A 25,577-nucleotide genomic window follows, 5' to 3' on the forward strand; every position below is an offset into this window, starting at 1 on the left:
CCTCTCTCTCTCTCTCTCTCTTTGATGATGGGGGGATTTCTATTCTTCCGTGGCTGTGAGCTCAGCGGGTTTCTCTCTGTCTACCTAATCCCCCATCTCTGGGCGCCAGCATATAAAAGCTCAGGGGGGCCCTCTGAATTTACACACTGATCGCCTGAGTCCACTCCCTAACGCACGCACTGAGCAGAGGTAAGAGGCACACGAGGAGACATCCATCGGGGTAAAATGGTGGCAGGAGAGAGATGGAAGAATACGCAGCAGAGTTAGAGATACAAGTAAAATCCCTGTAAACTAAAGAACTCTCATGACAAATGAAGATTGTACATTACAGAGAGATTTGGGAATGGATGCCAGTTTTCCAGTGCTTGGAATCTGTTTAGCTGAATATACTTATAAGCAATTGTGTTTAACAACTTGGCAAAAATTTATTTTCATACCCGTCAGAATATCATGCGTGTTAGTGAGCATGTCTGGTACTAACCTCATCCAAGATGGCGGTTGATATTTTCTGGCGCGTTTGCTATTTTCTGTTTAACGTGTACACTTTCCACATTTTGGTAACCAACACTCACCAACTTTGCCAAATAGTGTAAGTTTTTTTGGGGAACAGCTTTCATGCTTGATTGGTACAACTTTCAGACTTGAGTCCCGAATATCAAGGTTGACCAGAGATAACACCATCAATGTGACCAGCATCAAGCCTAGCGGCCAGTTAGTTCAACCCTGTGAGCACACTTCTAACGTCAACTCTTTTTTGCCTTGCTTCACTTCTGGTGCCTCCTGTTCCCGTACCAGTCATCATGTCTGGAGATAGGTCCAAGTCCGCTTCTCAGACCGACGGCAAGGTCACCCAAGGAAAAAGATCCGAGATGGGCATGAACGCCTACAAGGTAGCACACAAGCGCGCGCACCCGCCTACATGCACGCGTACACGCCAACAAACACAGCTAAACACACACCCAGTGTGAGCGAACGGGAACCACAGGCCACTTCTGCATATATTACTTGTGATGACAGTCTTACCACGCAGTACCTCCGCTTGCCTCGGGACACCGTTGCCATGGCTCGTCGCGCGTGGAGGCGTTCCATGAGAGTCCCAAATGGCACCCTATCCCCTCAGTAAAGGACTCCTGACCAGATTCCTAGTGTACTCCAGGAGAGGGGACGGCGCACGTTGGAGGGGATGTGTTGCCTCAGTTTCTGCCTCTGAGAGAAAAACGAGAATGAAAGTAATTTGTTCTCTCTTCCCGACCCCTCTATTTCCAAATCTCTTCCCACTGCTCTTTCCCCTTATCTCCTGCTCTCTAACCCCCCCCCCCCCCCCCGTGGCTTCTTCTCCTCTCTCCTCCTCTCTCCTCCTCTCTCCTCCTCTCTCCTCCTCTCTCCCCCTCTCTCAGATGTGTGTCTTCGACCAGGAGAACTTCCAGGGTCGTTGCGTTGAGATCACCAACGAGTGCATGAACGTGTGTGACATGGGCATGGACCGGGTTCGCTCTCTGCGTGTTGACTGTGGCCCGTGAGTACACACACACACACACAACGCACCTGTCACCCACACACGCCTCAGTAGTCACACCTGAACCTACCGATCTGAACCGGATCACCAGATCAAACTAATAGCCGACAACCAGCGCTTCGGCCTCCGTTCTCAAGAAAAGCATTTCCTTCCCCGCCCTCTCAGTTTCGTGGGATACGAGCAGATGAACTTCTGCGGTGAGATGTTCATCCTGGAGAAGGGAGAGTACCCCCGCTGGGACTCCTGGAGCAACTGTCAGAAGAACGACTACCTGCTGTCCTTCAGGCCCGTGCGCATGGTAACACTCACAGTCTGTCTGTCTGTCTGCACACTTCGGTTCACCTGTCTGTCTACCTGACAACACTCCTCTGTTCACCTGTCTGTCTGTCTGTCAACACTCCTCTGTTTACCTGTCTGTCTATCTGTCAACACTCCTCTGTTTACCTGTCTGTCTATATGTCAACACTCCTCTGTTTACCTGTCTGTCTGTCTGTCAACACTCGTATCTCTACATGTCTGTCTGTCTACCCATCATCGGCCCTATGTTAACCTGTCCATAGTTCCATCTTCAGTCCTCTGTTTACCTGTCTGTCTACCTGTCAACACTCCTCTGTTTACCTGTCTGTCTGTCTGTCTGTCTGTCTGTCTGTCAACACTCGTATCTCTACATGTCTGTCTGTCTACCCATCATCGGTCCTATGTTAACCTGTCCATAGTTCCATCTTCAGTCCTCTGTTTACCTGTCTGTCTGTCTGTCTATTATCACTCATTGGTTTGTCTTTCCACTTTGCATCACTACATCTCTTGGCCAACCTGCGTACACTGATCTATCAGCATGTATTTGCCATCCATCCATTTAATCATCAGCTCATCTAAGTGATCATTCTGTTTCTCTCTCCTGCCAACCACTGCTCCTTGCTCTCCGAGGACCCCGAGAAGCACAAGATCTGCCTGTACGAGGTCGGAGAGTTCAAGGGTCGCAAGATGGAGATTATGGATGACGACGTTCCTTCTCTGTTCTCCTACGGATTTACCGATAGGGTCGGCAGCATCATGGTCAGCTGTGGAACGTAAGTGGTCCTCGCCGCGGCAACAGGCCCCACCCTCACCACAGAAATGCATACCATTGGCCTATATCGGGACCAGGACCGCCCGCCCTACACTGCAGACAGACATGCACGAGGCCAATAGGATGAGGCAGACCAATTGAACACTGATGAAGAAGTAATTGTCTCCCTACAGTACAACTAGACATTAGTTTGCTAGTTTTAATTTTAGCACACACCCATTGAAGTGCTGCACGGCATCATGGGTCATATTTTGTGGTCTCTGCATGTGCGTCGGCAGTCTGTTCATAAGACCGTTCCAAATATAGCTGTGAGTGACGCCAGCATCCACAATAGTTTTCATTCATTTCATATTGTCAGAGGGGTTACCCTGAGAAAATGATGTTTTCTTCTGGCTTCCCGTGCCATCCATAGATAGAATCTAGTTGCTGTCTCAAATGGCTCCATAGCCCCTACGTGGTGCACTGCTTCCCAACAGAGACATGGTCAAAAGGAGTGCACCGAGTATGGATCAGGGTGTCATTTAGCACGCGCCTCTCAGAATCTACGATTCATGACATCACTCTCTGAAACACAGCAGGAAAGGTGTCAGAAAGGCTTTTATGTATTTTAGTTTTTCCAACAGCTACTTTACAATCAGGACAGACGGTTTTTTTTAGGCGGTCTGTACGTTGGTGTCTGTGTGTGTGTCTGTGTGCACACGTGTGTGTCTGTGAACGCGCGTGTGTGTGTGTGTTTGTCGGCATCATCTCCCCAGTGTCCGTCCACAGTGCGACAGGAGATAAGCCCTGTTCCTTCACAGATGTGTCGGTCGCGGCGGTAGCCCGGGTTCCCGCTGGTGGACAAATGTGTCGGTCGCGGCGGTAGCCCGGGTTCCTGCTGGTGAACAAATGTGTCGGTCGCGGCGGTAGCCCGGGTTCCCGCTGGTGAACAAATGTGTCGGTCGCGGCGGTAGCCTGGTTACCGCTTGTGTACAGATGTGTCGGTGGCAGCGGTAGCCTGCTTACCGCTGGTGGACAGATGTTCCCGTGTCTCAAACTATCAATTCTCCCTCCTTCATTCTCTCCCTGCCCGCCCACCCCTCTCTCCTATCCCCTCATCTGCTGACCCTCCCTCCCTCCCGCCCGTCCCCCTCCGCCTCTCATCCTCCGCCCCGCCACTCATCCCTTCGCTAATCCCTTTCCCTTCCAGCTGGGTGGGCTACCAGTTCCCGGGGTACCGCGGCTCCCAGTATCTGCTGGAGAAGGGCGACTACAGGCACTTCAACGAGTACGGCGCCCGCTGCCCCCAGTTCCAGTCCGTGAGGCGCATCCGCGACATGCAGTGGCACCAGCACGGCTGCTACACCATCTCCAGCAAGTGAGGGTCCCAGAGGGCGAGAAAGAGAGGGAGCGAAGGGGGAGAGGCGGAGGAGGGGCACAGTAGAGGAGGAGCAGGAGGAGGGAAGGCTAAAAGGGAAAGGAAGCTCCCGAGATAGGAGGAGGAAACGTTCCCTGTATCTCTCCACCTGAATCCTCATCCCCTGACGATCCTTTACGCGGTTAGATTTTTATTTTTAGAGCGAGGGAGAGAGAGACGGACAGAAGGAGGTAGTTGTTGTTTTTTTCTTCTCCTGAGATGGCGCCCTCTAGTTTTTGACTTATGCAAAAAGACCAGCCTTGTAATGCCGCTCTGATTGGACAGGCAGGCAAACACCTTGAAATGACAAGACTACCCTGAGACTGTTGATATAATTAGACAACCACCACAACTCACTTATCAGAGATGAGACTTGTCCAGTCGCTTGGTACACAGCTAGATATTCTCTCTCTTTTTTTTTTCTCTCTCTCTCCGTCTCTGTTATTTTCCAGCCCCATTCACCCTCCCTTAACCTCTCTCTCTCTCTTTTTCCCCCTCGCATAATTTTATTTTTCATCCCACCATCTTGTTTTTCTTCAAACCTAAATTCAGCCCGAAATGCTACGGCTAGTGCCTGTCCTTTGACTCTGATCAATGGGAGTGAGGGGGCGGGGTCTGTTGTCATGGGCCAGAGGAGGGGGTGGGATCTAGGGATCTAGGATTCCAAGGAATTGCTTTCACCTCTGTCACTGTGAACGCTTGTACTCCAGCCCCGTGCTGTCTTCATTACAAACCCAAATAAAGAGACTTCAAACCTGACCTGATATTTCCTCTGATCCTTCATTCAGACACATTTTTGTGTCGAGTACGGTTGCGAGATTTACGCTTCCAGGTTTTCCAGAATGCTTGCTTGGTGGGATACCAGATTTACTACCACCTAAATGTCCACTCATGAACTGACAGGTCAGCTTTCTGCTAAGACATCTGTCCTACCAAAAGGTTGCTTGATTGAACACGTTCTCAGCTATAAAAAAAAGTTGCTTATATGTCTTGACAACACTACACAGGCAAAGGTTATACATATAATCAGAAATCTTCTTAAAAATGTATTCTGTCTCCTTAAAAAGAACCTCAAAGTATGTATACATAAATATTATCATTAAAAGTTACAAAGATTAAAACACTACATTTTTAAAAGATAAGATGTATAAACACTCGTAAACCATATAAACTATTCATGGTTCTATACATAATCAGTATGAAGATGAGCAAAATGATAATTGATCTGAAACCGCCACACAGGCAAAACTATACAGTATTTAGTTGGTTATGTAGCAACATATTTATGTAATATTTTATATTAAACACAGGCAATGTCTTTAAAAATGGAGCATGATAAACAGCAAGGCAGAGGAATAATTCTGATTGCTCCAGGACCGGGTCAAAATTACAAACTGAACCATCACAAGTACATCTTTGTTGAAAGCATGTCTCTACCGGGCCAAAACTCGACACTGTCAGCAAAATATTATTGGTCAATGAGCAAATGTCCGTTTCCTTGGACCACATGGAAGAAACATATGTGTGTAGCTATATCTGAAGATGGGGTGGTAGGACATAAGACACTTCTTGGGTGTTAGAATGCTGTGGCTGAGCCCTGAATGTGTTGTGATCCTAGCATAGCAACGCCTCAGTTCTCAACTCTCAAAAAAATAAAATCTTAATTATTCAACATTTTGAGCAGCGTCTAAGGGATTAAACCGGAGGTTGCGGGCGAGGCAAATCGGGGCTCTGGGTCTGTTCTACGGAAGTCTGTGTAGCACAGTTACAGGTCTTCTTTCTAAGTATTGTAATCAGGTGTTGTTTGGAAGGCGTGTGGAGTGCTAATGTATCAAACGTAGGCACTAAGATGATGTCGCTGTCACATAAGGGAAGTGAGAGAGCTAGTGACGTCTGCACATTACGAAATCAGGTGAAGAATGGGTAGATGCCTCTCAGCAGTGAAAGGTGATAAATATTTTAGGAAGTGCCCTAATTTGCTGATATTAATCTGTTGGGATAATTCATATTTAGATGTTGTCGTTTTTGTAGAGTGTGGCTGATGGAGGGAGCTACGACTTTGTTACAGAAGTTCTGTATGCACATATATTTAACGTGTTCGCCTACAGCCGGTGGAAACGTTGTTTGATTGTGAAATATCTGTCCGTGTTGTTTTGGATTTCAGTGCATTTTATATAAATGTTTGGTTTATCCAGTAGTAATGTGGAAATGTGTTTTACTCATTAGCAAATAGTGAGTGAGAACAACGAATGAACACATGGTTTTTGGAGGACCATGTGCAAATGGAGTAAGTGTGAAATGCAACGTTTATTGATGTTTTGGAAGAAAGAGTAATGTAATATTGTTTTTGATCAATTATTTCTTTAGCAGTGTCACCACTATTCTTACTGTACTACTATTCCAAAGTTGTGTTTTTATTATTGGACATTGCATATTATTAATTGTCATTGCACTACCATATTAGGCTGCTGAATTACAAGCTGAGTTGGTGGACTGTGGGAGTGAAATGGATAAAGAACAACTCCTGCCAGATAAAATGTCATACTTTATTTAAGATATTAAACTAGACAGATTAATAAAGAACACTGACAGTTATTTGTTGCACTGCGTATTTTCCCGTGTGACACAAACACTCACTCGCAAACAAAATGGAAGCCATTGAACCCCTGATAAAAGCAAAAAAGGGGCATCTGTCTCACCTCTGATTTCTGCTAATTGTGTCCCAGAAACAGCGCGATAATGTCATTTTCATGCAAGCGAAGGTTGGTACAGTGATATCGCCATACCATCTTAATCCTGTTCTCTGGTGCTGGCGTGTGCTTTCAGACCTTTTCGATTCACCCCATGAAGCCGGCCCAGTCATTTTGGCTGGTGTTCGTATTTCTGAGTGACTGCGACTCCACAGCTCAAACAGCTGCTGGCGGATCAGATCACTGAGGTTGAGAGCTGAGTACCTGCACTCACTGTTAGCTGTATGTGACCTCTGGAATTGTTGGATAACAGCTGAGACAGTCGAATGTGTAATGTATGACGGTCTTGGTACGTCTTTTGCCACTAGACGCAAAACACAGAGGAAACAGGAGGGTGTAGGCTAGCTTGTTTCATAACGCGGCGCTTACGGGGCTTATTTATTTTTCTGGACTTTACTGTGATTAATTGTACCTACAACACTCCGAATGTCACAATGACTCACGGAAGAAGCTCTAGGAATCCCAACTGTCTTGTTTTCCTCCCTCCCTTCCTTTCTCTTTCCCCCCTCCCTCCCTCCCTCCCTCCCTCATTTAACACATCCACCTGTCCTCACCTGTTTGGCGTGCGTTCCTGTAATGGATACGTTGAGGTGGTGGCAGCAGACGAGACCTACCTAGTTCCAGCGTCCTCCCCGGCCCGCGTCTCTGAGAAAGCTAAATATGGAGACGGTGGAGTGTTGACGTCAGTCTGTTGTCGCCCCTCCGAGCCCCTAGAAACACACACACACACATACCCCCCCCCCTCCCCTAGCCCATACACAATGAAGATGATAAGTCAGCACTGAGAGCTGGAATACTCTTCACAGCCAGGGAATGTGGGACGGCTAATTTACCCAGGACTCCCTGGAGGTGGTGTTGTGAGGAGATTGGTGTGCTACTGTTTATGCTAGGTGTGTGTGTGTGTGTGTGTTGTGAGGGGGAGTTCATCAATGTGCATGTGTGCTCAGTGTGTCTAGTTCTTACACCTTTTCACCGCCAATTCCCTCTCTGCTTTTGTTCTCTCCCACCTCAGGACTTTACTAGCTGTGTGTGTGTGTGTGTGTGTTTGTGTTTGTATGGATTCTGTATCTCTAAATGTGTGTGTGTTTGCTATGAAAACATGCATTTTCTGGGTGATCACGCCTGTGTGTGCGACCCTGCCGACAGGTCCTTGTTGGCTTGGCTATGTGTGTGTGTGTGTGTGTGTACGAGTTGGCTTAGAGGAGGGAGAGCATGCAGGCTGGTCCGTGGGAGGTCTCTGGATGACAGGATGGATGACGTATTCAACGGGCAGCAACCCTCAGGCTAAGATTAAGGATCAGCTTCCTCTCACCGACAACTAGAAAAACACACAAAGTAAATGACCTCGGTGGCCTGGGGAGAGACGTCACTCTGGCTGCATCCATGTTCCACACTGCACACTTCGGCAAGGATGGACGAGCATGGAAGCGGTGCTCGCATTGGCTGGACGGAGTTTGCATCGTTCAGTTGCATCCTTAAAAGTGGAAGCTGTAGGTGAGGCCTGTGGCCACTAGAGGGCAGAGTTTAGCCCAGCAGAAAATTGGACATTGGTGCATGGGGGTCATAGATGTTAGATGTTATGCACAGAGATGTGACAGTAAGATATTAACGATTTGATGAATGCAATTAAATGAGTTTTCAATGTTAGTTCCCCTTTTTGAAATGACACTGGAATGAATTTACTGATTCCTTCTTTCTTTTGTTCTTTCTCTTTTCTTTCTCCCTCTCTCCTTTCTTTATCTGCATTCAAGGCCAGTTAACGAATGATGAACCATTAATTGTAAATGAATCAGTGTGTTTGGAATAACCCACATTAACTGCTCCTACAACACATTAACAATGCATGTAGCCTACTAATCCACACACCTCCGACACAAAGCCAGGACGGCAAAGAAGAAAGGTTCGACGCACGCGCAAGCACATCCGAACAAACGCGCTTGTGAGTTTGTTCTGACAGTTCTATGCGTCATTATGTCAAAGCCTCTTCCTCAGCCTCTGTGAAAAGTCTTCCTTCCCATTGGTTGAGTGATGCAAGATTGATAATGTAATTCCTGCCCCATTCACTCCCCTCCTGGAACACAGAGTGGGTGTGTTGACCGATCAGAGAGACAGAGACAGAGAGAGAATCGGAGCCTGACAGAACAAAACTTTGCGCGGCAGTTGTTTGTGATAATTAGGCCACAGTGTGTGTTAATTACAGGTTAATGGCAGCTTCTGTGGCAGGTGAGCGCTGGCTGTTCAGAACGAGGTTCAGAAGAACATGACATTTTTCTGGTCAAATTGAACTCGTTTTGGTTCCACATGGAATCTGGTCTCCAAATAGAGTCATCAAAAGGGCGATTGTTGCCGAAAAGGCTTGAATCTGACCCAAAAGGGTTTCCTGGAACCTTTTATCAAGGGGTTCTGCTAAATGGTTCTACGTAAGACTTCATCTGTTCCAATGTACTGTCTTGTTCTAGTACTTTGTGGGCCATTGTGAATGTATTACAATACCTCTTTACCTCCATTTCGTCCTCTTTCCCCCTTCCTCAGTTTCCCTGTCTTACCCTCCCCTCTCTCCCTCGATATCTCCCTCGATGTCTCTATTTCCATTCTCTCTCCCCTTGGTTGGGTGTCAGCCCTGCGTTACCATTTGCGTCATCTGTGAGACGTGCCTGTGTCTGAGAGTTTAAAAATAAAGACGAGGGAGGGAGGGAGAGCAGAATGAGGCAAACGGAGAGTGAGAGAGGTTTGGATCTTATGAAGGGGGCAAAATGTGTGTGTGTGTCGACGCAGGCATGTCTATGAACATGTTTGCATGTCTGTGTTTTTTTCCTGAAGAGGGAACCAGTTTGCACTGCTAGAGGAGAGATATGAATATTGATAAATATATACACGTACTCTCCTCAAGCTGAGGTGTAAGCTTGCACCTGCCGTGTTGTGTTAATGCGAGGCACGCGCGCCCACGCACGTGAACACATACACACGCGTACAAGCACCTTTGCAAATGCTCGGTGAAAAAGGCACCAAATCAATCTCCAACAAACTGGAGAACATCTTAAGAAAATTCAGATTGGAGCGCAGGTTAATGTGAGATGGAGGAGGCTGGGGGGAAAGGGAAGAAGAGACAAAAAGTGAGAGATGAGAGTGACGGAAAGAAAGAAAAGTGGGTATACGGGGGAGTGAGGGAGAAAGAGAGTGGGGAGAGGGGATGGGGAGTGAGTGAGGGAGAAAGAAAGAGGGGAAGGGGAACTGAGGCAGAGAGGTGGAAGGAGAGAAAGTAAGGGTCACTGTTGCTATTCCACTGGATGATGGAGAGAAGTGGAAGAGGGAAAGAGGAACAAAGAGAAAGGATGGATGAAGTAGAGAGAGATGGAGGGAGGGATGAAGTAGAGAGAGATGGAAGGATGAAGTAGAGAGAGATGGAGGGAGGGATGAAGTAGAGAGAGATGGAAGGATGAAGTAGAGAGAGATGGAGGGAGGGATGAAGTAGAGAGAGATGGAAGGAGGGATGAAGTGGAGAGAGATGAGGATGGATGAGATGGAGAGAGATGGAAGGAGGGATAGAGGGAGGATGGATGAGGTGGAGAGAGATGAGGATGGATGAGGTGGAGAGAGATGGAAGGAGGGATAGAGGGAGGATGGATGAGGTGGAGAGAGATGGGGATGGATGAGGTGGAGAGAGATGGAAGGAGGGATAAAGAAGGTGGGAGGCAGAGAGAGGATTTTTGGAGGAGAGAGAGAGAGGGGGAAGGAATGATTAAAAAACTAGACATGACAGGGGAATCTAAGGTAGGTCTTTATTCTACAAGCAGCTGATACTGTACAGAGTTTAGGAGATAGCAATCATCTGATACCCACTAGAGGGAAGTTGACATTTGAATTTACTGAATGCGCAAGATTAGATTTAACAAAAGCTTGAAGTGGTCCTTGCTGGTAAAACAAACCAACAACAACGAATGACGAAAAGACAAAACGCAATTGCATAAAAAAAAAAGATTGGGCAACTTTCACTTAGAAGCGACAGAGAACGTGGCCCTTCATTAAATCAATTAATCGGCAAGTGCATCGAAGTGCAAACCCAACAAAAACGTCATAGAAAGCGCTTCAAAACAACAAGATGAGTTCCACTGAGGCACTCAAACCGTTATGGTTAGACGTCCAACCGGGATAAAAGTTGCTGATGGAAACTTTGGTGTAATAGCCTTGAGACTGCAGGCTGTGTCGCAAATGACTCCCCTTCTCTATTAAGTGCACTGCCTTTGAACAGCGCCCATAACGTTTTAGTCAAATGCAGCGGGAACCTGCGGGGATTAGGGTTCACTCGAGTCCCTCGACGTATTACACCTGAGGCATTACCGGTCTTTGATGGAGAGCGCAAAGCGTGGCAGAGGTAGGGTCAAACTGAACCGAAGTCAGTAAGTAGAGGAAATAAGCTGAGGTTTCACCAGCCCACAAGTACACACCCACGCATCTGTACACACAGAAAAGCACTTACAGGATGTGTGTGCATACAGAACATGTATTTTCTTGTATATGATCCCACAGAATACATATGCACTCTTTTCACATTGCGAAGTGTGTGTGTGTGCGTGCGTGCGTGTTTGTGGGCGCTTGCCTGTTTTGTTGTGTGTGTGAATATATAGGCCAAGGAGGAATCGGAAGTGATGATGCCAAGGCCAGTGAGGAAAACACAAACCTCTGATAGCTCTGCTGTGGAAGAAAAGGCAGGTCTGGTTAGAGAAAAGGAGCTAGACTTGGAAGTATGAAAGGCTAAATAGATTTTAGGTCAAAATGTTTTCTTTCTGTGTGTGTGTGTGTGTGTGTGTGAGAGAGAGAGTCGATTTTCTCCCTTTGTGTCTATGTAGTAGCGGATATCGACTTATTTTACTAAATCGGAGAGACAAGACCACATCCACCCAGCACGCACACACACACGCACACACACACACACACACACACACACACACAGACACACATAAATCAAACAAAGTGGTTTGGATCGATTCGTCAATGAACTGAGTGGGTGAGATGTTAATTGCAGATGATTCGGATTTAGAGTTGCGAGTCGCGGCCAGACACGGAAAGACTTGACGTGACACAGACATACACAATGCGCGCCCGCGCACACACACACACACACGCACACACACCTCGGCGAACAAAGGAGCAACTGATGGGGCGGAGGTGGTGGAGGGAAACCTCTTTTTGATGTCTATACATGTCACACACACACACACACACATTATTTATGGATACTGGAATTCCTGCTTGGACCCCCTCACACAGACAGACAAACACACGAATAAGTGGATCTGGTTATGTGGGTAGGAGTGATAAGGGAATGCCTCTTGTGTGTGTGTGTGTGTGTGTGTGTGTCTGAGTGAGTGGTTTAGTCATTCATAAGATAGTGGGTAGAAGGTCCAGATTGCCAGGAGGAGGTAGTGTGAAATAACACCATCACTCATCTGTTTGTTCCTCTATCCGTCTTTCGTGAGACCAGCTGGTCCCTCAAACTCAGGTCTTCTGCATGCCACAAGGCCGAGTTAGTTTACTAAGCTAAAGCCAGTGAGTACTCTCCCATAAACTGTTTTTACTAGTTTGGTGGTTGTAGCCGGTATTCACCCACATCGGCAAATTTATTTTATTTTAAACTCAAAATATATCTTGTATGTGTTACTCCAGCCCTCGTTATGAACCCTGTCTGCAAAAGTCTTGCAATTAGTGGTCGGAAAGGCCAATGCCAATACACAACTCGAACTGTCATTGTGTAGGGTTCAAAATATTAAAGGTCAAATTAACATAACATGGTGCCAAGGAATGGGAAACAAAACAGTTCTGATCCTGCAACCAATACGGTTTCATCAAGTCCCCTGGAGGTTGTCACTCCCTGTCAACATCCTAAGGAGGTGACAATTGGCTGGGCAATTAGCCAACAACAACCATATGATGAGCAACATTTGGTCATTGGAAAACTGTACTTCACGAGTCCATTGGGTAACTACATTTGACTGACACTGTTTCTTCAGAACTCCATGCCCCATGTGCATAATCCGTTTATCGGTCATGCCCACTTTACTCCACTCTGAAGTATTATTTCATAAATGCGTGTAAAACCTTCCTCTTCCCTAGGCCCCAGGTCTATGTTAATTTAAAGGCTATCCTCAAACTCCCGATGTTAAATCAGAATCAATTATTTCTTCCCACTCTCTTCTCCATTCATCTAGCTATTCTCTCTCTGCATGAGGCGTGCCCATGCCGCCCGGAAACGGACCATAGCAGCTTTTGATCGCGAGCCAAGAAGCGAGCTAGCCTCGTGCTACTCTCTCCTACCCGTCCTCCGCTCCTCCACAAACTGCAGTCATTGCCGCGCATTGTGCCTCCCTCCCTTTCTCTCTAACCCCCTCCCTCCCTCCCTTCCTCCCTTCCTCCCTCCCTCCCGCATTGAGTCTCTAAACCTATTATTTTCTCTATCTCCGAGGCTCTCCAGTATGCACTGCGCGCGCGCTCTCTCCAAGAATCAACTCCGCTACTCACCCGCCCGACGCACAACGCGAGGTCCCACCTCTTTCCGTTTTTCCTTCTCCCCCTCCCTCGATCTTGACCCGTGTAGGTGACGTAGGGGATTCCGTGGTGCCCAGCCGTAGGCGCAAACGGGATTCTCGAGTATAAAAGGGACACCAGTAGCCATCATTCGGTACTCACTCAGTCGCTCCGACTTGGGAACCAGTCGTCCAGAGAACCAGTCAGCGAAGATAGCAGGCAGTACTTTACCCTCTCAGGCTAACTCGCTTCAGGCTTTGGTTTGGAATGGAAACCCCTACGAATACTCGGAGCAGACGGTGTTCTTTCATGCGCAATTGCAATGGTAAGTTCCTCTTTGCATTAATAAAAGGATCTAGCTAATGGTTTCCTTTACATTGCACTTGCAACTGGTATGATAGTGTTAGGTGTGCTGTGTTTATTATGGGTTTTTAGAAACTCATCGATTTTAACGAATAATTTGAAATAATTTGCAATGAGATGCATGATTCAAGATATGGCATAAACATAATTTGTGCATTACAACAATGTTATGAATACGAATAGCTTTCTCTTCAATTGAAACATTTTATAATTCCCCTAAATTTGTAAGATTTATTGTTTGCGATTTGAAATTTGCAGTAGTGTTACGATTATATGCCTTCTTTTGATTGCACTTTATTGGATAGTCCTACTTACTAACTATGCAATTGACAAATATCACCAGTGTAAGATATGGAACTGAACTTAAACAAACAATATTTTTGTGAAAGGTTTAGACTATCAGATTTTTGTTTTGAGATACTGTTGTGCGTAATATACTACACAGGCAAATAGAAGCAGTAGTTTTACGCACGGACTCGATCACTCAATGACGCATTATGAAGTTGTCTAACGTCATCTCCGTGATTATGTGATTGACACTTAATGCTGTAATATTGACTAATTATGAATATTATTGTTCAAATTAAGTTTAACGTCCAAACAATGACTAGCACTGAGCTTATACAGATGGGATCACAGTCCAACAAAACGAACTTGATGGCAATTAGTAAAAATATTTACTTAACACAAGTTCCTTGGATCTCAGACTTAATATATGTCGATTGAGGCATTTTGACTTATTCAGAACCGTGCATGTTGGAAAGGTTGAGCACGAATCGTATACTAGTTGTACACCATGTCTCCAGCTATGCTGGTAATATTTATCTGCTCATGCTGTAGATGTGTTTTAAATATGGCAGCTTAAGATATTGTTGGTGACGAACAAGAACTGCTGAATGCCACACAAATGCATTGTTTTGAGAAATCAGATGAAGGTTTGGCTTATGATTAGATGCATTGAGACTTCACTGGCACATTTCCCGTGGCAGTTTTACGTTCCGTTGTGGTTTCAGAGCCGCGGCTACCGGGCAGCTCCCGAGGTAGCTTCTCCCTCCTCAGCCCGTACTCAGACCCACTTCTCCCCGCCTCCTTCCCTCTCCCAGGCGGCCTCTCCTTGTGGCTGGCGGCGTGCCTGTTCCTCGGCGAGCCCAGTCCGGCGGCGGCGTGCCCGCACCTGTGCGTGTGCTACCCGACGCCCATGACGGTGAGCTGCCAGGCTCAGAACTTCACCTCGGTGCCGGTGGGCGTGCCCTATGACTCGCAGCGTGTGTTCCTGCAGAACAACCGGATCACCGAGCTCAGGGTCGGGTCTTTTGGCTTCGGCACTCAGGTGAGGGGCCTGTAATGTAGACGTCCTTTACGACGTCTCTCTCACTTTCCGTAGGCTTTTCTTATTGAGGTTTGTACTATATTGTCTGAGTTGACTCTAAATGTTCTCCTCCTCCCTCGCTCCCTTTCCCCTCCGCCCTCTTACTCAAGGTGCTGTGGCTGTTCTCTAACAACATCACATGGATCGAGGCGGGGGCCTTCAGCGAGCTCAGGGACCTTGAGGAGCTGGACCTCGGAGACAACCCTGACCTGCGCAGGCTGGAGGGAGGTGCCTTCAGGGGCCTGGAGAAGCTCCAGAGTCTCCACATGCACCGTTGCAAGCTCACCGCTCTGCCCCACGACCTGTTCCGGAAACTTTACAGCCTGCAGTTCCTCTATCTGCAGGTAGGGGGCAGTGTACATTTACACAGACCCAAAATGCACACATGCACGCCCAGCAATTCTCATAGGAATGTCATTATTACAGGCTATTATATAATCGCATAAAAGCACAATTACCTTGAATCATACATATCAGTGTTATGACAGCACCTTTCAGTGTGTGAAAGTTTATCGTCTCAACAACACTGAGGCGTAGTTTGACCCATCCCTGGCGCCACCTGACCACTCCCTCCCCCCGGTCTCTCCTTGACAGGAGAACCAGCTCCACTTTCTCCAGGACGACCTCTTCTCCGACCTCATCAACCTCAGCCAGCTCTTCCTCCACGGCAACCGTATCCGCACGCTGTCCGAGAACGTGTTCCGCGGCCTGGTCAACCTGGACCGCCTGCTCCTCCACGACAACCGCGTCCGCCAGGTGAACCGCCGCGCCTTCCGCGACCTGGGTCGCCTCACCATGCTGTTCCTGTTCAACAACTCGCTTGCCGAGCTGCCCGGCCAGGCCCTCCGGGACACCCAGGGCATCGAGTTCCTCCGTCTGAACGGGAACCCCTGGTCCTGTGGCTGCGAGGCCCTGCCCCTGTGGGAGTGGTTCCGCGGGGCCCGCGTCTCCTCATCCGAGCTGCTGTGCGCCTCCCCGTCTCCCCGCCGCGGGATGGACCTCCGCTTCCTGCGCGAGATGGACTTCGCCCTCTGCCCTATGCCCGACCCCGGCACCCTGGCCGGTTCCACGACGAGGACCTTCAGCACCAAGACCAGGTGGTGGTTCTCCAAGCACAAGCCCCAGTCCCAGACCAAAGCCGTGTTCGAGAAGAGCTCGGAGACCGTCAAGGCCTTCCCGTTCGCCCAGGGGAAGAACATCCCGCCCCTCGTAACCTCCACCAACGTGAAGTACGAGCTCGGGGAGGAGGAGGCGTCGCTGCCGAAACTCGACCCGGAGGAGTACTGGGCGAACTACGGAAACGAAGACGCCGGCGCCACCCTGCGATGCTTCGAGCTCGAGTGTCCGCCCGACTTCGACGGCCTGCCTCCCAACTCCTCCTCCTCCACCTCCGCTCTCTCACTCCCCCTTGCCCTCTCGCTCCTCGCCGTGTCCCTCAATCTACACCTTCTATTTGGCTGAATCTACCTCCGGCACCTGCCCCCCAATTCCTCTGGGCCCGGGCCTTTCTGGGCCTCCAGGACCCATGGTTTAAGACTGTAACTCCCTAGTTCCCCTTCTGATGTCATACTGAGGAAGCTCTGTGTTTATCAGTAGTGCAGGACGCAGAAGGGGAAACTCACAGGGGCAGGTTAGATTCATTCTAACTTAATGCAGGGCTAAACAAAATGTCTGACAGTACCTAGTACAGATCACTATGTTAGTAGTCACCCAAGGCTGTTGCTACAACAGGCACTTCTGTGTCTGACCGCTGACGCTCGACAGCTGACGCCAGTGCTACTACTGAATGCTACAACTGTGGTTATTACAACTAATAGTCATACTGTAATTACGTACACATCAAACTAGCTGAAACTGTTAATGCTATTTGTGTCACGAGCGCTACGGTTCTGGCACCGACCACAACTGCATTCCTGCCACTACTGTTCCTTTAACTGTGACAGCTACACTGTAAATAGGTTAATGTGACAGCGGTCTAGAAATAGACAATTGTTGTCAATGTTGTCTACCACAATGCCTGCCTTATAATGGATTGTTTTCAGTTGGAGGGCTGAGGAGTCTCTAAACCTAGGGAATAAGGGAGGAGAGAGATTGGGTTGTCAGATTTGGGGGAAGGGGGTAATGAGGTGTGATGGTAGAAAGATGGGGAGATGATTAGTTAAGGAACTGACAAAGTGCTGAGAAAAAGTGGAGGGAAAGGAGAGAAGTTCAGGCCACGGAATGATAAGATTGATTAGAGAATTAGAGAAGAAATCCAAAGAAAGAGATCCTGAGAGCGAGGCGATAACAGTAAAATGAAGGAATGTGAAACGACAGATAGAGATGGAGAAAAGGACAGTAAGAGGAAGCGACAGTTCAGGCCCTTGACCATGAGACACAGTGAATAGGAGACAAGCAATCACTTCAGGTATTCAGGCTTATTTTCTGTTTAAACATTACCTGTAAATATGTCATAATCAACACAGAAGCCACCGGGAAAGGACACTTCCTGTTTGGCAATGTTAAACTGTTCTGATTGGCTAGTGCTGTTTGTTTGTAATCTATTTGTTGGTTTTGACTAGTGAATGTTCAGTTTGAGAGATAAAAAAAAAAGCAATTGAGATTCTGAGTGACATTTTGTGACACTTTTTTGGGGGGGAAATATACAGAGCTTACATTACAAAATGAATACATTTGAATCAATACTTGCCCTATGCAAGTTATTGGTTTACTCTCACTGGGATTGAGATCTCAGTAGTAACACTCATTGGACAGGGAATTCATGGAGAACATGGTGCCATTTCAGACACAGTGATTCTTTCCTGCTCTCAGACACTTTAGGTTGATGGATGACAAATCACCCCAATACCCACCCCAAAAATACCCACATACCAATACCTCACAGCAATACCCCCACACCCCCTCAGAATCAGAAGAAGATTCAACCAATTTTCAATCAGCATAGAACCCATGGAGAGTACTAGAAAGGGAACTGAAGGAAAAGAGCACCATTTGATGACTAAAATGTGACAGAAATGGACGCCAAACCAATGAGACGGGCTGGTGACTAACCAGCCCTTCTGTTGCACTATAATCATTCTGGACTACTGGACCTGAAGACCCTGGGAATGAATGGACCTAAAGAGTACAATGATCAAAGTGATTATTGAATGGAGATTGTATGGAGATTATTGAATCGACAGGCCGACAGACGGACAGACGGACTGAGATTATTGGACTGACAGGCTGACAGACTGACAGACGGACTGAGATTATTAGACTGACAGGTCGACAGACTGACAGACAGACTGAGATTATTAGACTGACAGGTCGACAGACTGACAGACGGACTGAGATTATTAGACTGACAGGCTGACAGAATGACAGACGGACGGAATTGAATGACAAACAGATTGAGCAACAGAAAGACTGACAGATTGTTTGTCTCTGGAATGGAATCTGATTGGCGGAGGTCTAAAGCAGTTTTACAAAATAGAGGCGGTGCTCTGAGGAGTTGATTAAAACCAGACTTCTCCTCATTCTCCTCAGTCCATCAGCAGCTCCCGGACCTTCCTATTCTGTCTCTTCCTACACGTTTTATCCGAGTTTCTTTTTAGGAAGCTGGGTAGGCGTGCTGACGTGTCATCCCTGTCTCCATGTCTTTCTCTCTCTATTATTTCTTTCGGTCTTTTTGTGCCTGTTTCTTGATCGCCTTCAACCATCCACCTGAATAAAAGAGTTAAAACAGAGAGAACAGGAGGAGGAAAGAGAGAGTTCCGTTTTGCAGAGATGGTTTCTGTAGAGGTGAAGAGGGCAAGGACAGAGAGTAGGAGGCAAGAAAGCGAGGCACTCATATGCTCACACACACACACACACGTGCGCACACACACATGTTCACATACACACAGATATATACACACACACGTGTTTCAAGCTGAGGTTCTAGAAAAAGTGATGACAGAAAAACAGGCCTAGAAGCTGTGAGTGAGAGTCTCACAGTTCCTGTAATGTCCTGTTCCCCTATTTGAACGGATTGTATCTACAAAATCACCTCAGTGCAGGCCCTCTATGTTATTCTAATGGAGCTTTTGGCTACATGCAAAAGAGCATCTGCACGGGGTTTGTTCCATACAAAAAGAAGTGGGAACAGATTGCTCTTTGGGATCAATACAGATTGTGTGGACTCAAGATCCCATTGGAGTCCATTGATTGATTGTTCTGTTATGTATGCTGTCTAACTGTGCCTGTGTCAGCCGTTCAGGGGTGAGGTCAAACTGGGCCTCGGTGCTCTTCTGTGACCATGAGAGTGAGGTCACTTTCAGACGACCAAAGCTCCAGATATACCGTTAATCCCTGACTGTGCTGTCTATATGGAACGTGTCCACTGGACTGAGTGAGTGCCTGAACAAGAGCGTATGTGGGAGAAAATCACATTTTGTTATCTGCTTGTCTGTGTGAGAAGATTGAGTTGTCTTTTGCTGTCATCTTTAATTGTGGATAAAAAAGATGTGCAGTAGATGCAACTAAATGTGAGGAATAAATGCTGAACTTTGTTTTGAAAAAGAAATAACGTGTGGGGGCGTTTTATTGGAAGGCTTTGGATATCAGCCTCAGCATGTCCTGAGGGATGAGTAGGACACACACACGCACGCACACACACACACACACATGCACCCATACACACAAGCCCATACACACACACGCACACACACACACACGTGCACGTACCCACACGCATGCATGCACCCATACACAAACACACATAAGAATTACTTGGTGATATAGTAATATTATATATCCATACTAGGTGAAATATTAACATTACCTAGGGCTGCACAATATATCGCTTCAGCATCGACATTGTGATGTATGCATCCGCAATAGTCACATCGCAGAACGTGCGATTTAGTAAGGTAAACATATACAATATTATTTTTTTCAAATGGAAAACGAGCATTATGTCTGTCTGATATAATGTAATGTACTCTGATTTATGGGTTATTGGATTCACAGTTAATTATAATTATATAACATGGTTGACTTGCAGACTCTGCTTGCACGTGACGAAATGATGAGCAAGGAACAGGCAAAAAAGGCCGAAATGGAGAATTTGGTTGCAAAATGAATTGCATCCTCAATTATTTGGAAATATGATGATGAGATGATGATGAGAGGAGATGATCATACAAGTGAGAACATCGCAACAGGGATGAGAGAAGCTTTAGCTGATTGGGGACTAGATGAGAGTCGTCTAGTCTGTATTACAACAGACAATGGCTGAACATGGTGAAGGCTGCACCTGAACAATTGGACCAGATTGCAGTGCTTTAGCAACTTGCAGTTGGTAAATTATGCCCAATTGTGCATTCTATTTGACTACTGTTGCTATTGCTGTACTATTACTGTTACATATTATTACCTAGCAACCTGTTCTGAAATATAAAAATTTTCATAAGTTTCATACATTTTAATTGTAGATGATGGGGCCAGGGAAGAATGAAGGATACAGACTGTCAGGTTGATAGCCAAAGGTCTCTCTGAAGACATCCTCTGTTTTTTCGTATCGCAATAGATATTGCAGAAAAACAATATCACAATGTCAGTTATTTCTAATATCGTGCAACCCTATTACCTACCTCAATGTTAAAATGAGCTGGTGATATACCAACATTACACACCTCAATATTAGAATGAGTTGGTGATATACCAACATAACCTACCTCAATGTTAGAATGAGTTGGTGATATGCCAACATTACCTCAATATTAGAATGAGTTGGTGATATACAAACGTTACATACCTCAATGTTAGAATAAATTGGTGATACACCAACATTACACACCTCAATATTAGAATGAGTTGGTGATATAGCAACATAACCTACCTCAATGTTAGAATGAGTTGGTGATATACCAACAGAACCTACCTCAATAAGTTGGTGATATACCAACATTACACACCTCAATATTAGAATGAGTTGGTGATATGCCAACATTACCTCAATATTAGAATGAGTTGGTGATATGCCAACATTACCTCAATATTAGAATGAGTTGGTGATATACTGTCACGATTCCCGGGACTCAGGACAGAGGTAGGATCCAGAAGCAGATACAGACACCGGGGTAAAAGGACAATGATGATGATTATTATAGTAGTCGGAGATGACAGTGGAGATACGTAGGCGGGTATGAATGTATTGTTGGAGGGTGGATAGTAGGTAGCAGAGGTACGAAGTCAAGAATGGTAGAATAGTCAGGCAGGGTTCAGTTAACAGAGTGGGGAGTCAGTCCAGGGGAAGGTCGATAACGGGAAGGCAGATAGGTGATCCAGGTAGTTGGGAGGGAGGTGCAGGACGGGTCTCGGTACAAGGGTCTAGAAACAACGGAAAAGACACGGTGAGCAGAAGATAACATAAAACAGGATACTAGGGGAATTCGGATAGCTTGCTTAATTAAGTAGAGAACACTGTAGTAATTACGTGGCTGTACAATAATCTGGCAGGGACTGAAAGCAGAACTCTCCTATTTATAGGGAGAGTGGCAATCAGCCCCCCAGGTGTGTAGACTGGTGCAGGTGCTCAGGATCAGTGGTGATTACGGGTGCCTTCGTGGAGTGCCGGCAACAAGGAGACTGGTACCCGGGGAGATGTAATGACAGACAAACAGCTCAGGAGGGCTGAGTCCTGACATATACCAACATTACGCACCTCAATATTAGAATGAGTTGGTGATATCCCAACAATACATACGTCAGTTCTAGAATGAGTTGGTGATATACCAACGTTACATACCTCAATTCTAGAATGAGTCGGTGATATACCAACGTCACATACCTCAATTCTAGAATGAGTTGGTGATATACCAACGTTACATATTTTCAATTCTAGAATAAGTTGGTGATATACCAACGTCACATACCTCAATTCTAGAATGAGTTGGTGATATACCAACGTCACATACCTCAATTCTAGAATGAGTTGGTGATATACCAACGTCACATACCTCAATTCTAGAATGAGTTGGTGATATCCCAACAATACGTGCCTCAATGCTGGAATGCGTTACCCTGACAGGTCAACGGCCTCCCTCTGTCTCTTCAGTCACTGTCCCTGATCGTCCCTCTGCCTCACTCCCTCTCCGTCCTCTCACATTTCTTTCCTCCACCCTTCTCTCTCTCACACATAGCAGATGGCCATAGCAGAAAGAGCAGCAGTGTAGAAAGGGCACTGCCAGCTTAGTTTGACACCACCAGGCAACACCTGATCTGTTAGAATAACATTATACTGGGAGAGCTGTTAGCGCGGCGCATGTGAATCAGCCATGTAAAAGTAGCCTAGCGCTACAACGGATGGCTAACCGCTGGTCAACGTTGGCAGGGAATAAAGCCGAGCCGACCTTTCCTCAGGTATATATGGGAGGTCTTTAGACTCTGAAACACCAATACAACACGGTTACATAATGTACGGCCTCTCTTGGCCTTCTTCCCCAGCGTCAAATGAACCAATTGCACACCATTGCTGGGTATCTGTGGTCAGTTTGTTGGAAGTTTGAGGTGGTTTCTCAAGCAGTCTGGATCGGTCTGTAGTGCCGTGAGGGATGTCTGCAGCTACAGCTAGTGACCTAGCTAACAAATGAAGATGGATCACATCGCTGAAGCTATCGATCCAGGAAGGTGACACAAAAAAACTTCTTCCACGCTTCCCGTCGGACGCTAACGTCTTCGCCTGGATGTGTGTCGCCGTCAGCATATCAGTGGCGTCATCTTTTGAGTCCGGATGTGTGGTAGTCATCCCATAATCCAATGTCACTATAGAGGGATCAGGTTCCTCCACCCGTGAATCTAAGTTGACGTTCTCTCCCGGGTGATTGTCAAGGCAACGGTGAAGTGCCAATCACTTTTGGGCTGTTTCTAACATGTCGTCATACGGAGCCAGACGCCACATGGGCCCTGGTAAAACGTGGGGAACTTGATGGCAGACAGGCTCCCATCCTTAACCGGCCAATCATCCCCGGATGACGTCCACAATAAGGAACAACGCATATTGACTCTCTCAATTCCTAGCTTCTTACTAATCTTCTTCTGATCTAAATTTGGAATTATTTTGACTTCTCTCTCCCTACACACACACACACACACACTGTGTACATGCCAAGGAATGCCAGGCTGGCCAACATGGTACGTTCCCATTGGATACAATGCATGCGAGCCAACAGACCTCACTATGACGCACACACACGCGTTGCTCTATGTACCCAATGGGTTTGGATTGGACGCCAGCCATGTCAATCAACAGTGACAAGCAGTTGAAGTCAATCAGAGACGCGGGGGTGGGGGGGGGCGGGAGTCTGGTCTGTTTCCGGAATAGATCAATGAATATTAATTAGTGAGTCAGAGAATGAATGGAGATGGGTTGGACTGATGGAGCCAGAAAGGAGGGATGAGTGAAAGTCAGAGAGAAAGATGGAGAGAGTGAAGGAAGGGTGAAAAGGACAGAAAGATGCAGAGGGTGGAAAGAAGGAGGAGGAAAAGAGACAAATGCAAGTGAAAGGAGAGTAGACAAAGAGAACTGGAGAGAGGAGAGAGAAGTGGAAAGACAAAGGGAGAGTGAGAGAGAAGTGGAAAGACAAAGGGAGAGTGAGAGAGAAGTGGAAAGACAAAGGGAGAGTGAGAGAGAGAGAGAGAGAGAGAGAAGGATAGAGGTAGTTAGAGGACAATGGAAAAAGAGATGTACCAGGAGAGAGAAGGAGAAAGTGAGAGTGTGAAAGGGGTATACAGTAAAAAGGGGAACGGCTGGGTTGTCGGAGAGCCATTTTGGTCCGAGAAGTAGTGACGTATTTGGGAACTGTGACAACTTGCCCCCACATATTGAACACTCAAACATAGTCACACACACACACACACACACACACACACACACACACATAGTTATTCGTCCACCAAACAATACACAACCCACACAGAGCAATGCTCATACTCATTACATTCACATACGGTACACACACACACACACACACAAACCCAAACCAGGCACGTGAGATGTACATTGCATATTGTGGGCATATTTCACACGGTCTTGCAGTGATCATAACACGTCTCCATTTTTTTCCTCACACATGCCTCTCTCCAACTCCTCTCTGACATCAGTGGCTGATGTCTCCTCCTCAGTCACACCTTTTTTTCCCTTCTTTTCAGTCCTCAAACTTTCAGTGTTGCACCATTTTTTTCTCTCCATTCCTCACAGGCCCTTTAAACACGTGCCTCGTTCGCTAATCCCTATTCCATTTGTTCTCTTTTCTTTTTCATTGGCGTCATTTCTTCACCGTGACTAATATCTGTTTCAAATGAGGCGTCTGATTGTTCTGGTCTTTTCAGGGCCGTGTGATCGTCTTTGCTCTTCTCCCCCGTGTCTTTGATTCCAGCTGGTTACTTTCCCCTTTGCTGTGTCCGTGAGTCTGGGGCATCCAGGTTGAGACGTGTCCCTCTTGGTTTTTATCCTGGCAGCCAATGTTCACCTTCTCCTGTTTCCTCCCGTCTCACCTACATGTAGCTTTTGCTTTGGTTCAATTCTGTTTGTCCCCCCGTCTGTCCTATGGGGAAGTCATTACTGGAGGAATCAAAGCAGAGCTCAGCAGAGCAGTGTGGTTATACGTGTGTGTGTGTGTACATGTGTGTGTGTGTGTGGGTGTGTGACTTTGCAGTGACTCTGAATAAAACATCTTTGATCAGTATACGAGCCCCCGTTTTCTCTCTGACAGGATCATATGCTAGGACACACATCTACACACAGTTGTTTTTTGGTCTGTCAAAGACACCATTCCTCTCTGTGTTGAACCTGCACTGTGTCTGTGTGTGTGTGATTATGTAGGTGTGTGTCTACGTGTGTGCAAGTGTGTGTGTGTGTGTTTGTGTGTGTTTGCGCGTGTGTAGACGCTCCCTCTGTGTGTGGTAAATGAGCCACCTTAATTTGCAAAGTATAAGTTTGCCCTTTTGCTTGTTTCCGCTAATTAAGAACTGGCGAATTTGTCATTAGCAAAGAATGAAACTATCCGTAGAGGGAGAGGAAGACAGAGGGATGAAGAACGCAGAAGAGATGTATGGTGAGAGTGAAGGGGAGAGAGGGATCGAGAGAAATAGAAACAGAGAGAAAGAAAGCGAGGGAGAGTGAGACATTGAGAGAGTGTAAGAGAGAGAGAAATAACCAACTGGACCAAGAGTTTTCACCAGTGAGTGAATAGGTAAATGATTAGATACAAGATTGTCTGCTAATTATTACATGAAACTTTCCACATGACTTCACTGGAAGAAATCTGCATCAACAATAATGATTCACTCTCCCGACTATTTATGCTCCTGCAGTGATGATACATCACCGTTAGTGAATTATTTTGTACGCAAATCGAGGAGTTTGTGAACAGCTCATAACTAATGACCGCATATAATGTGCTAATTAAGGAAAGAGCTGTCCTCCACATTACGGTCATGAGGTTTGTGGTCATGACCAATCCAACCCCTACACTGTTTGTCACAGGCCTGTAGGAATCCAGTCCGAGGGACAATATCCAACAATGGAAAGGCTTCTGTCAGGACATCTCAGTCGGGGAGACCAGAAA

General features: G+C 46.6%; 2 protein-coding genes across 3 annotated transcripts; both read left to right on the forward strand.

Moving 5' to 3' along the window:
* The first annotated feature begins 119 nt into the window (after positions 1-119).
* On the forward strand, positions 120-4,740 carry crybb1l2 (crystallin, beta B1, like 2). The gene is made up of 6 exons (XM_010888219.3): positions 120-189; positions 796-890; positions 1,398-1,516; positions 1,682-1,814; positions 2,444-2,586; positions 3,775-4,740. The coding sequence occupies exons 2-6, from the start codon at positions 801-803 to the stop codon at positions 3,944-3,946; spliced, it is 657 nt and encodes a 218-aa protein (XP_010886521.1). The 5' UTR covers positions 120-189; positions 796-800; the 3' UTR covers positions 3,947-4,740.
* Positions 4,741-13,316: 8,576 nt separating this feature from the next.
* On the forward strand, positions 13,317-19,501 carry rtn4rl2a (reticulon 4 receptor-like 2 a). 2 transcript variants are annotated; one of them, XM_034291044.1, is made up of 4 exons: positions 13,317-13,578; positions 14,630-14,946; positions 15,096-15,329; positions 15,580-19,501. In XM_034291044.1, exons 1-4 carry the CDS (start codon positions 13,521-13,523, stop codon positions 16,444-16,446), a joined length of 1,476 nt encoding a protein of 491 aa, XP_034146935.1. In that variant the 5' UTR covers positions 13,317-13,520; the 3' UTR covers positions 16,447-19,501. The 2 variants fall into 2 exon arrangements, with proteins under 2 accessions (XP_034146935.1, XP_010886520.1); XM_010888218.5 differs by having other exon boundaries at positions 13,330-13,578; positions 14,720-14,946.
* Positions 19,502-25,577: the final 6,076 nt, after the last annotated feature.

The sequence above is a fragment of the Esox lucius genome, chromosome 25 (assembly GCF_011004845.1).
Source record: "Esox lucius isolate fEsoLuc1 chromosome 25, fEsoLuc1.pri, whole genome shotgun sequence".
NCBI lineage: Eukaryota > Metazoa > Chordata > Actinopteri > Esociformes > Esocidae > Esox > Esox lucius.